Source organism: Schistosoma mansoni, chromosome 2 (assembly GCF_000237925.1).
Source record: "Schistosoma mansoni strain Puerto Rico chromosome 2, complete genome".
NCBI lineage: Eukaryota > Metazoa > Platyhelminthes > Trematoda > Strigeidida > Schistosomatidae > Schistosoma > Schistosoma mansoni.
The window spans coordinates 21,293,665-21,307,493 of NC_031496.1; the positions used below are offsets into that span (position 1 = coordinate 21,293,665).

The following is a 13,829-nucleotide window of genomic DNA, read 5'->3' on the forward strand; positions in this document are numbered from 1 at the left end:
ATTTGTGTATTATAAAACCTATATGTTATATCTAGAGCCTTGATTCTTAATATGCCGCGAACTACTTGACTACTTGAACGATAGAACCCGCAAACGTCGCAAAAGAGAGAAGACAAAGACTGGTAAGCAGGAAGTCTATTGCCCCAAACAGTGTCAAAATATAGCACAGAAATCTCGTGTATTTATAGTTTTTGGCTGAAAGTAAATTATCATTTAGGTCAACCAATAAGCACATAGGTATCAAACTAATCCATCCAATGGGGAAGCTCCACGTTGGCATTTCTAGAACATTCCCCTAGCCCTGATTGGATGGAATGTCTGCGGCTCTTCCTGGGCTTCCTAGAGCCTCCTCGACTTCACCTGTGGACCATCCTCACACTATAGATTATTGATTCGATCTTTAAAAGTTTCTATTGGATGAATATAGTGAAAGAATGTTAAATGAATCAAAATAATTGTTCATAAGCTTATTTATATTTTAATAGTTTAATTTATGAGTTAATCTAAGCTAAATAACCATAGAAAACCCGGAAGTACTGAATGGCCGTTTCATCCTAGTATAACACTTCTCAGCAGTGCACAACCACGATCCACACGCAGGACTTGAACCTAGAACCTTCGGTCTCGTGCGCGAAAGCTTAACTCTAGACCACAGAGTCGGGATCCAATGGTGTTAATGTCTAACTTCAATCGATCCTTGCTCTTACGCAACCCTTTGATTCATTATCACGGGATTTTTTTTTGAATTTATGCGGAATTATCCATCGTTTGTCATATTTGATTTTTACTGATTATTTTCAGTTCCCATGGTGGACATTTTTGTACATGATCTAAACCATTCAGTTTTACCAGACCTCATATGAAGAATATAACTTATTCATACAGTTAGTACACTAAAAAACATCTGGTAGAAACTATGAGCGATTTTATGATATATTGTTTCTCATGAACCAAAATTGCAGAATATCGGAAGGTAAAACAATCCTAATCAGCATTTCTCATAGTGATATCTACATGTATATAGGAAGAATTTATTAGAGATAACAACCAAAACATAAGTATAAATAACAATAGACATCAAACTAGTAGTCTGCAAATATACTACACCGAATATAGTTTATTATAATCAGTTACAAAGCAACCTTATAACTGAATGAATGTAAATGATACCTCATTAAGTGTATACTATTTGAAGTGATTCTTACTGAACCAAACTGATTGATAATTGTTTTATCTGAGTTGACTGATATTCACTTCCTACTATATTGTAAGTTATATCCGATAAGCTAAAATTTCATGTTTAATAGAGAAGTATTCAAGTTTTAAATTTTATAATCACCATAAGCACTATTTGGAAAGAATAAAGTGAAGTGTGAATCTGTTAGAAACATTCAAAAATACAAATAATCTACTAATCTTATCAAGTAAATATTGGCACTATACCATCACATATATACTTCAATGATAACCATTAATTAAACACTGACAACAAAATCGATGTCACTTTAGTTCATTACAAATACTTGTCATAATATTCAATTATTTCATTCACTATTGTGCATTTACTCTGATGAACTTTAGATCACAGAATCTTATCTTAGCCAGATCTCAATCGGTATTACGTGAAGAAAGAGAGCGTATGAATAGAGAACAAGAAGAACTTAGTCGAGAATTAGCAAATGTAAAAAAGTAATTTGAAAACTAGTTCAGTTTGGTTATATGTATATTTCTGTATATTATTAATGAGCCGTGTTTCATTCATTTATCTGAACAAATAAATATTGGTACAAGGGGGCACCAAACACATATGGGCCGCACATTAACAATGAAACCAGCAGCAGTTATCATTGATTTGTGTGTGGGTTGTGATGCTGCCCTTGTGCCCGAACCGAAGCAGGTGGTTTTCTTAGAGGGCCACTTCCCGAGCCTCTGACCTAAAAGTTTAATCCACAAGGCAGTGGAGCGACGTTAAAAGGTGCAATCCCATGGTAGCCGGTAACCGACAATAGGTTCGTATGTCATTTTTTCCCTCAGGATCCTGGAGCCCATGTGCACCAATGTTTTAAAATCAGGGTATTCCGATTCCCCTAAGTGGATCATTAGTACTTAACAATCAGTTTTAGACCCGGACATCTGTTTTTCGTCCGCTTGATTTTGTAAACAACACTCTCATCGCGAGAAGGTAGTGAGTAGGACTTTCCTGTAAGTGGCTGTATACGTGTGGCCATGTGGGAGCATTACAAGAGGGAGAGCAGATTCTCCCCACCCTCGGCCGTACCGGGACAATTGAGGGACATAAACCATGTGTACTTTTTTGAAATTTTATTTCAAGGATACTAAGGAAGAAGCAAAAATCATATCGTAAAGCCTAACTTAACATATAAGTACACCACATCAAGTTGTAACATCACTTCCTTCAGGTTTAAAAAAATCAAATGGAATGACTTTACAAGATGGAGTTCGAGAAGCTAGTTACTATTCAACACTTTAAAAAGGTATCAAACTCCACTGCCGAATAGGTGCATTATTTTAATCTTCTCTATTCAAAACGTTTAAATAATGGAATTCTAATTGATTTTATAAAACCAAAATGTGTTTTTAAGTGACCTAAGAAATCGATCTCAGTTGTCTTATTATTAAATCGCTTTAAATTTCTCCTGAGGAAATGAAAAATTTAGTTTTCCAAACGCTATCGAGGCTATGTCTCTTGATTATCCAGTAGGATAATGGAGTTATATCAGGGCGACGAAAGTAACTAAATCCTCTAACGACTTTGTTAAATAGAAGTTTTACACCGATCTTGAGATAGACCACAAACCAGATTTTGAAATCGTCATTCATGTAGTCGATAAAAACTAATCTTCGTAAAGAATTTCTTTTTTAGGCAATCTAACTATACAACTTAAAAAAGACATTCGCTTATCACTTAGAAATTTGTTCATGAAAGTCAAAAAAGTGAGATTATTTATTTCAGGTCCAGTTCTATTCACGGGCATCGGGATCTCCACATTGATTACTGATGACTGTGAATTATGTAGATCTGTACTACCGATAATTTTAAAACAAGCAGAAAACGGATGTAGAATTCTTCTTAGTTTTCCGTGATTAGCTGTCTGAATTGAGCTATGTTCAAACTGGAATGAAGTATAAAATTTACGTATTGTAAACAAATATTGGCGCTAAATTATGTGATTAGCTGCATACCTACCTATCCAGTATAGCTGTGTGGATATTAATAAATATGATCTATTTCTTTTTGTGATAAATGTCATTTCACCAGCCAGCTTTAGCCTATGGAAAAACAGTAAACAATAAAGCCTTAAAGAATATTTGTACTTACAACCAGCCTTCGAATCTCAAATTAAAAATGGTTAATGATGTTGACTATTTACATTTTGTCAGCATTTTGTTGGTGATTGATGCTATCCACTGCGAAACAGTACCTTTATGTCAGTTATTAGAATGAGCTATGCTGTTTACAAACTTACTAACATACATTCATTCATATTTGTAAACTGAAATAGATATCCTTTATTGAAATATTCATAACTTTTCTGTTTACCACATACTTTAGAGTTTGGATTTTACAATATTTATCATGAAACTTTATGTGGGGAAACATTGTACACCAAATTTTTGCAATGAATCTTATTTACAAGTATTTATTTTAAACTACTAAACAATATATTATCAAATGCATTGTGACTGCCAATGACAGCATAACATTACGAATAATAGCCGCACGTGTTTGCCAAAAGATTTGGCTAGATAGTAAATCCAAAAGCATCGAACAGGTATATCCACCGATTTTACACTTCATGAATCGAAAAAGTAGTAAATGAACAGGTTGAACAAACTGCTCAGTATTCTCAACATGTGGCATTGCATTTTGTTAGTAGTTTTATCTATCAACTCTTTTTCCTTTCTAGAAAACTGGCACAGTCACCAACCCAATGTCCTATACATTATGGATATCGACGGTCCAATATACCAGTTCCGAACAATGGTAATTATTCTGTTCATGATTGTTCAAAACACCCTATACTTAACAAACAAGATGGAGGTATGTATATTTGTCAATCGATAAAAAGTCAGTTACCAATACATTATTAATCATGAGAGGTAGCCATCGACTATTTGAACTCATGCAAACTGGCAAAACGTTTACTAGACTTATCTGCCATAAAATTTACTGTCAAAATTTGCGGAAAAAACCAAATTAGGACATTTTATACCAATATATTCTCCCTTATGTTTTAGAAGTTATTTTATAATGAACATTTCTCAGCTACATTGGATTTCTCCTGAAACTAAACCAATCTTTTGGCAGTGCTTAGATGGGTGGTTTATGAAAGGAGGAAGCTGACAAGTTCGATCAACAATCGGTCAAATTAGAAACTTTTTAAACTTTTATTAACAATAGAAGACTGAGATAAAATCTTACCTGAACACTTAATCTTTTTTCAAGCAATATCCATTACACTGTACAACTCAAAAAGCCAACACCAACAATACTAATTAGATATCGTTTACCCAAATGGTTTCTTAAGAAATAATTTCTGATTACGATTAAAAAAGACCGAGAATTTTTGAAAATATTCAGGTTAAGATTTTCGAATATAACAGTCAACTTAAGCATACACAATGAGCTAAAACCTCTCACTATAATCTAGAAACATACAATATTGTGTTTTTGGCAGAGGAGTCAAAAGTTAAACATTATACAATTAAAAATCGTATTTATACTTTTCTATATAAATTATGATCAGTATAACTTATATTCTCGTACTGTGCTATGGATAGTATCAAATGTGAATAGTTCTCTGTACCATAATATAGTTTTGGAGGTGAGAAGGTAAAATTATGCCGAGGTTCAATAAAGATTATATATACCAATTCACTGACAGCCAGTTCATTAACAGCCAAATTTTGTTGAATAAAATGATATTACATTTAAATCTCTGTTATTTACGAACACAACTATTGAAAGTTATTATTTGTATGTGAAATAGTTAATTAAGTGACTACTAGGACTAAAACACCTGAAGGAACCTTCTTCATAAGATGAATACATTAAATAATTGTAATTTTATGTTTAAAGGTTTAGTATGAGAAGTAAAAATGAAATGAAGTTAGGATGGTCGAATATGTACTAGTTGCTTGTAAAAACAAATACAGTTGAACGACTTGGTAAAGGCAAAAACATCGAATTTTTGTGCTTATCCATTGCAAGACATTCATATGAAATGTTATATGATTTATCTAAAATTGCTTATCTGAACAGTGGAATAAATAAGATTGTAGTTTAATTATTCTACTCATGGAACAGACTCCGAAATCCCGACGAAATAAACTTCAAAAGATAGTCACTGACCATTCAATTGAGCTTTTGAATAAATAATGAGAAAGTTAGGCTAGTATTAAAGTACAAAATATCCAGTCAAAACATATTAACTGAGTTACGTGTCATTTGACAAATAAATTGTCAAAAATGAAAATAAACGCCACAAGGCAATCAATAACTGGTCAATCATACTCGCCACGACACCTAAAAGTTTGGATGAAATCCTTAGGAATAAACTCACTGTCCACTTCAGTCATATTTATAGTTAATTGAGATTTCAATAGAATTAGCAACTTTTTTCCTTACTTTGTCTCCTGTTTGTACGATATATGGAACTCAGATACAGTTTTCCACAATACAACCTAGGTGAACATGAAATACTTTAGCAGACTGAAATTATCCATCCAATACAGTTCATGATTCCCATATGTATCATTACAAAACTATCGTTTTTAAGTTATATAAATGACTATGGATTTATCTTTTTTTGTTCTACGCTACTTATTCCAGAACCAAGCAGAATAAAGAGAGTTCGTATCTGTTCTGCTGCGCATTCATCTAGGTTACCAAGATTGAATATTCCTGGCCACACAGTTAACGTACCGATAAGTAAGTAGAAGTTGCTCTAAACAATCTTTTGAAAGTTATTGACTATTTCTTTTAGCACTAAGATCCTATGATCTCATACATGGTTAAATCCACTAATTTCATCGTTTCAAACATTTACTTTAAATATTGTTTTGAAGACAACGATTATTAAAAGTGTATGTCCTGGTTAAAAGTTAATCTCATTTCCTTATGTGATGATGAAGTAGATCAAAGGGAAAAATCTTCATCCACAAGTTTTTGATATTTATATCGATGTTACCAAGGAAGTTCCAATGATATGTCTTTGAATACATAACTAGAGTTTTCTCGTGGTCCAGGCTTCAACAGACCTTCGTAATTGCTCTAGATCATTTGTATACAAAAAGGTTACAAAATCTGATCTTAAATCACTGCAATGACCCATTCACATTAAATTTAGCAAGAGAAGGATGAGTGACCTGTACATGATCTAATTGGACGATTTGAAATTCATTGTTTTTTGAATCACTTAGACGCATGTTCAACCAGCATTACTTGGACATTGTGTCTTTAATCCTTTCTACGTGCAATGATGTGTAATGTTGATACTGCTAGCAGTATGAATGTTTGTTTTGACTACCGACTAAATTTCTATTTACGAAACGATACTAATATAATTCGATGCAAACAAAGATGAGAGACTATTCGGAGACTTCTTTTTGTACTAAACACTGATCGGAACGACATCGAAATATACAATGTGATACGTTATCTTAAAAGTCCGATCAATAGGTAAATCGAACGCATTGAATTGATAGTACTTAACAGTAATTAGTCAATAATTTAATGTTAGCATGCAATTAAAAAAGCTGATAGATCACCTATTTTAGCTAACAAATATAAAAAAAATACTGAATCACATATCTCGCCCCTTCCTAATACCACTTATGTGTCCACATAGACAACTGTGAATCGATAACAACAACCGGATGTAAGAGGATCGATTACGTGTTATTTGGCTACTTATTGAAGTATGAATCTCGTTTTTTTCAATAATGGTTATCTTGGCTTCATAACAAGTTCTACAGACAGCTTACTTGGGACGTCGTTCTATTGTAAAAGCCACTAGATTTACCTCTAAGTATTATGATGTGATGTCTTTCTAGTGTGTTTTAATTGGTTTATGAGTTAAAATAAATGTTCATCATAAACCAATCCCTGACTAATTAGCTTCAATCCAACCTATAAATCATTTGTGCAAATATGGTCGACCCAGTTCAGTGTATGCAAAATCAAATATCGTTTGCATTGAACAGTATGTGAAGTGATGGCTTTCCATACGAGCTAACTATAAATTTAGGGTTTGATCAAACCCTCTTCTTTCTTAACTGTTAAGTATGCTATCCTAGTTTTCGTATGAAAGACTAGGGGAATTTTGTCGACTAGCAAGCTATTCGGGTCTTCGTGTTTTGAACATATGGATATATATCCAAAATATTATGTCAAGCCCATTAGCAGAGATATTGATTTCCAAGACAAAACTACAAGGATAAAAACAGTAAATGAAAAAATTACGCTTAACTAGTTAACAAAATCATCTTCTAGACCGTGAATTATATCCCCATAGAGTGAATTAGCCAAACCACAAGGTTCATTCAACTGAAATAGTCATTGAATAGAATGGTAACTACATAAACATTTGAGAGCCTGATCCATAACTCCACGCTACAACCATTAGCCACAATCTTAAGTTAACTCATATCCTATTCCCGCCATTACTCTTCTGTTTTAATATATTATTAATTTTCGATTCTTTATTGAAGCAAGAACAACCAAAGAATGGAATTTTATAAGAACCTTGTATGCATATATATAAGCACCCATTTAGTGTTCAGACTATCAGACAGTTTACAGAAAAACTGAAGACATAAGATGAGACATTTTCGAAGTATCCTTTATCTGCAAATTAGGTTTAAAAGAGTTTCATTATGCCTCTTATCGTCATATACTTCTTATATTTTGTTATGATGCTATTCAAATATGTCTTTAAATAGTCTACAGGTTTTCAAATTGACTTTCACCACTTAATAATGCCATCTAACGAATCACTGAGAACCGGAATAGACTAGACATCCAATTTGTTTTGATGTGCAAAGTCCGGCATTGTAAATCCACAATCCCATACATAAACTGAGCCAAGAGCTTCGGGTCTGAGATGAAAAATGCATTCAGATATACGGAAAGTTTGAGTTGAGGATTTTTCTAGTTTTTGTTTTGCGTTATCCTCACAAACTATCTTACCGAATGTTTATATTCATTTAGTCCTACAGCGTCATAAGATTTCAAATTACAGTCTAATAATTAATCCACACTTTATATCAAACACTGACGATCAGTGTCTTATATTTGTATATACTGTCTACTAACCAAGATGTTTTCAACGTGATTACCATAGAACTTTTCATACGTGTGTACTTTTTTTAGAGAGATCTAAGAAACCAGAGAATCAAACAAATTATATTTCAAGTGGTGCAGCTTACGCAAAACAAGACATGAATAGACAAACAATACACCAGACAAAACCAACAAAATAACATGTTTCTGTTGTACTTTTCACACAATAATAAAACTCATCACATAGATGAATTCTCTTTTTTTTAACCGTTGAAAGGAAATTGACTAATTATTTTAAGTAATAGGTTTATCACGAGATAATGTAGTGGTTTATGCTTGAAATAGTTATTAAGTAGGAAAATCGATAGTATTTTTAAGACTCAGATTGTGTGCTTACTAAATTGTCTTAAGAAAAAACTGATGCTAAACAAACAAACATTGATAAACCGAACAACTAACTTGGTCCTTGACACAATGAAACAAGTGCACAAAAACAACTTTATTATAAAAGTAGTTGTAAGGTGAGGTTAGTGATCACTTTATTAATTCACCTTTAGAGTATCATATTTTAGGCGATTGTGCGACTGTTATTTGCCACAATGAGATCAAACAACAACACAGTAAGAATCCAGACCTCATTGGGTTAAGAAATTTTTGCGAAATCTCTCTTAAAAATAAATAGATGTGACATAATCCATCAGGTATAACTAATATGGAGCCGAATTCTCTGAATACTCAATTATTAATAAACGGTACGTAAATAATTCCCGTCTACATATCTCTATGTTAATTCAAATGAGGCTAAATAATTAGTCTCAAAGCTATTTAGTGCCATCGAACAGATATAGAATCGGATTCTGATTCCAATATATTAAAGCAAATGACTGGATTTTGTCTGATAATCCGATGTAAACTTGGTGAGTTCAGTAGTGTAACGTTACTGTTTTCGAAAAATTCAGCGCACGAATGCCTTTCAATTGAGGAAGCAAGTGCCTAAACTATGTAATGCAAACTACATGTTAAAACGAAATTCCTCCTTTTTACGCATCAGCAAGTTCTATATTCAAAAGTGTCATAAATAAAAACACTTTATACAAACAAACTTAATGTCAACGTCAAAGTTGCCCTGCTGTTAAAAATATGATACTGAAGAAACACTCGATGAACATGTGATTTTTGCATAGCTTAAATACTCTTAACCTAAAACATGCTGAGCCCAACCCCGTCTTACATGCTTCCATTCACACAGCCATATCAATAATGACCTAAAACACTGAGTCATAAGTTCGAACTTTATTTCTTTTTAAACCATATGTCCAAGTTTTTACGGGCGTAAATACTATCCCTTCGACTTCTTTGTAATACTACTTTTTTTACGTTCTTTGCACTGTACCGATATACTATGGTTGGTGCTACGTCATTTCTAACTGATTGGGAAGAAAGAAAACTGATAGGATAGTCTGGTACTTACATTAGAAAGGCTGAGTGAAAGCCTAATATGTGACGATAATGTATAGAATCTGCGGTTTGAAACAAATTCAGTTTATATGTCACATTGATTGGCCTGGATTTTCCCTCATAGAGACGAAGTTGATGATTTGCTGGAAAACGCTAATCCCTCTAACTTGAAATTAACTGGCAAGCAGCCAAATCATTTTATGAAGGCGAAAGAGTATAGGGTTACAATGGTTGAAGATTTTACATGAAATGTCCCTTTTCGAACCATATCCTCCATGTTTATTCGTCTCTACACAGTTTATGTTTTTATTGTTTAACTTTCTTGCTATACATATTGGTAAGTTTTCGGTATGTTGATGGCCGCTTGGACCGAGGCACGGTTGTACTACGTCCTATGTTCATGATGACTGACAGTAGGCCATACTGGATTCCGCGATTAAAAATGCACTAAAGAAAGATCACAAGTAAATCTTGTCACCCTTTAAACAGGCAAATTAAAAGAACACATCAACTATTTTTATTTATTCCATAGCTATTTACTACAGAGAGTTGTAGAAAGTATTTTTGTGCAGGAGCTTTACCACCACTAACATCTGCATTCAAATAAAAAACTCTAGTCAGATCGAAAGCCTTATATCAAAAAATCTAGTAAGGTATTTAACTGTACAATAAAATCATTACACCAAATACGTTTAATCAGAGAATTACTAAACAGAAAGTAATCGGTCCACTTGTCGTTAGTGTTAAATGAATCATTAAAAATTTGCTTAAAGTGGAATAACCTGATTGCATCACACTCGTCAGCCAACATACTCTTGAAGGAATTTATTACATTCAGAATATGTTGAATTGGGACAACTTTAGGAAGGCGACTGTTTAGGGCGTAATGGTTTGTAACGGTCTCGGCAAATGAATTTAGAGCAGAAAATAGGTGATCCGTTGAATGATCAAATTTATCTCTGGCATCGAATGATTTTTCTTGATATTTACCAACAGCTAATTTCATGGAAATACTTAAGCGTGTTTCAATGAGTTCGTTTAGAATTGGTAATGAAAAGCACGGTTGGACATCAACTAGCAGATTATTTTCCTTACGACTTTCATATAGGTGTTTGCAAGACTTTGTGAATGAAATAAATGCGGAATCCCATTCTCGAACAGCCTTGGATATAATTTGCATATGATCAGTATATCCGCAGGAGTTATCTGAAGTACCTAAAATCAATGTACAGAACACAAAAAGCTCGAGATACTATAATGGTATACAAGCAAACGACTAACTTAAATCGTATAATGTCAGAACTAAAAACATATTATTTTCTAATTTGATTCTAAATTTTTGGATAAGTGGTTTCAACAGTTGAAAATTACGTGTAAATATTATTTAACCAAATGGAAGGTATGTAGTTTTTTTGAGGTACTCAATATGAGAGAATAATACGATAATTACTAAGATATTTACACATCATAAGGAAGCGTAGGTCATTTAAAAATCGGCATTCTAGACTGAAAAGGATGTGATCAAAAAAGAACACATGGACAGGAAAATTGAATACCATATATTAAGATTTTAAGCAAACCGAAATATTCAGTTACCATTGTTTGTGAGTGATTGTATATATTGGTGTAAGATATGGCTTATTGTTCTAGGTACACAACTTAATTTTAAAGGTTTATTCATCAGTTATTTTTCACAGCTAAATGGTAGCACTGGCACTGGCAGAAATTCGTATAAAAAACCAGGCTCTTCGGTGAACTATGAACTTCGTAAAGAATATTTGATTTCTTCGAGTTACTTCACATATATTTTATGTTAAGCAAGTAGTTTTTTGCCAAAATATGATTATTTGAAATATATTTTTGAATAATTGTTACTTATCCCTAAACTAAAACTTGAGAACACCTCAAAAGAGTTTAAAAACCTCTAAAAAAACGTTTTCATATGCACAGATTTGTTCAGCGATTGAATTATACACCATTAGAACTCTCCAATATGCTACATTACGTTGATGCTGTTTAATGATACATTTTAGTCTAAATTGGATTTCAATACTTTTACAAGATTCAAGGATTCATTGTTGAATCCGGTAAATACGAGACGGGATCAAGTATCAAAATTAACGGTGAATCTAACGAACCGTACAAACATGATGTTACTCTTTTTCAGTATTCATCAACTCCAAATACCTTCGTATAATTTCCGCACTGTATGGTACTTGATATATTGTAATCAATATCCTGTTGACTTTTGGACTACATTGTTGACAAAAAATTTTAATACGATTCTATTAGGAAACTGGTAGGAATTTGGGGAAATCTGACATATAGAATAGATACAAACCTTGAGGCATGTGACCTGAAACCTTCAGTGTTTGCTAGGTTTGTGTCTAGCCTGAAGGTACCTTGTAAGCTGCGCTGGTGGAGAGCAGTGAGAGAATCTGAAAAAGAAAATAACAACAGAAGTGAGCCGACGGCTTAGTAGGCAGATAGCATACACTTACACTTAACACTGAAAGCAATCGATAACCATTAGAAGTAACAAGCTGATGGTAGAAACTATAGGTTGATAGCTAGAGGCTTCGAATGAGTTACAGATCTGTAGCGGTTTGCGTCCAGCCAGAAGTTATTTTGTCTGCTAGGGGAGGATGATAAACAGAACACTAAGTGCACTTACATTCACTAAGAAAAGCAACAGACAGCATTCAGCAACTACACAAGCCTTAAATTACGACAAACTGGAAATCGAACTAGAACTAGATAATTTAATCCACAACTTTAGCATCAAACTGCAACCCAACCTTTGAAGACATTCAATGAACAAACTATCGTTTAGTGTTTATTGAGTTCCATTTTCCCAACTTGACATTAAGTAATACCTAGTAGTAAGTAGAAAAATGAGTATCTAGCGTTTATGGGGATCTTTTTAGTGCTTATGAAAAAAACAGGCGTTTACTATTTACTAGGTTCTTTCAGGCTTGGTTATTAGACATGATTTGTTGCTGCGACTCTTGTTACTAGTTAGGGAAGGCCAAACCAAAACGTGGCATCAGTCCTTGAAGTCATTAACTTCTAGTCTGAGCCATGTTAATAGATATAGACTGCTTGGTTGGGGTCCGCGCGACTATCGTAACCAACGGTTGGAGACTCTGGGTGATATGGCTTAGAGCTGATCACAATGGCGTAGGCGTACACACTTATTGTCTTCCCCTAAACCCAATAACACTTGATGGAAAAACTCTGGAAGAATTGGAAACTTCCACGTACCTAGACAGTATCATTGATGAACAAAAAGGGTTAGATGCAGATGTAATGGCAAGGATTGGCAAATTAAGGGCCACATTCCTACAGTTGAAGAAGAGATGGAACTCAAAACAACTGTTAACCAATATCAAAGTTCCAATCTTCGATACAAACTTCAAGGCAAGTGCTCACTTGGAATCCTGAAAGGAAACGGGAAAGCAGAAGGCCGAAGAACACATTGCGTCGGGAATCGGAAGCAGACATCACAAGAATGAATAGAAACTGGAAACAACTTGAAAGGACTATTCAGGACAGAGTTCGATGGAGAATGCTAATTAGTGGTCTATGCTTCTCCATGAGGGGCAACAAGCGTAAGTACCATAATTGTTATTATTATTATTTATTTAAACACATAAATATCGGTACAAAAAAGCACCAGATAGATATGCGCCTCACAAATCTCATTTGATTTGTGTGAGGGCTGTGATACTGCCCGGGTGCCCAGACTGAAGCAGGTGGTTTTCTTAGGGGGCCACACCCCCAGCCTTTGACCTGAAGGCCTAGTCCACAAGGTAGTGGAGTATCTTAAGGAGATGCAGTCCCATGGTAGCCGGTGATCAACGATTGGTTCATACGCCATTTGTTCCTTCAGGATACTGGAGCCCATGTGCACCATTGGTTTGGAATCAGGGTTTTCCAACTCCCCTAGGTGAACTTTCCGTGTCCACCAACCCGGTTAAAGCTCCGGATATTCGCTTTTCGTCCTCTCAATTTCGTAAACAACAGTGATGCCACGAGAAGGCAGTGAGTAGGACTTCCCTGGCAG

The 13,829-nt window shown here is 34.1% G+C and overlaps 2 protein-coding genes across 2 annotated transcripts in view; one reads left to right on the forward strand and one right to left on the reverse strand.

The window, feature by feature from the left end:
* Positions 1-7,961, forward strand: part of Smp_157330 (hypothetical protein) — a gene marked incomplete at both ends in the record, with an annotated part of 27,816 nt that extends 19,855 nt beyond the window's left edge. The window contains 3 exons of the mRNA XM_018796066.1: positions 1,582-1,689; positions 3,930-4,063; positions 7,882-7,961. Of these exons, the coding sequence (XP_018650315.1) occupies positions 1,582-1,689; positions 3,930-4,063; positions 7,882-7,961 (322 nt within the window). The remainder of the gene's footprint in view (positions 1-1,581; positions 1,690-3,929; positions 4,064-7,881) is intronic.
* Positions 7,962-10,259: 2,298 nt separating this feature from the next.
* Smp_065170 (hypothetical protein) lies at positions 10,260-12,202 on the reverse strand. The gene is made up of 2 exons (XM_018796067.1): positions 12,105-12,202; positions 10,260-10,978 (listed from the first exon to the last, which is right to left on the reverse strand). Exons 1-2 carry the CDS (start codon positions 12,112-12,114, stop codon positions 10,395-10,397), a joined length of 594 nt encoding a protein of 197 aa, XP_018650316.1. The 5' UTR covers positions 12,115-12,202; the 3' UTR covers positions 10,260-10,394.
* Between the last annotated feature and the right edge of the window lie 1,627 nt (positions 12,203-13,829).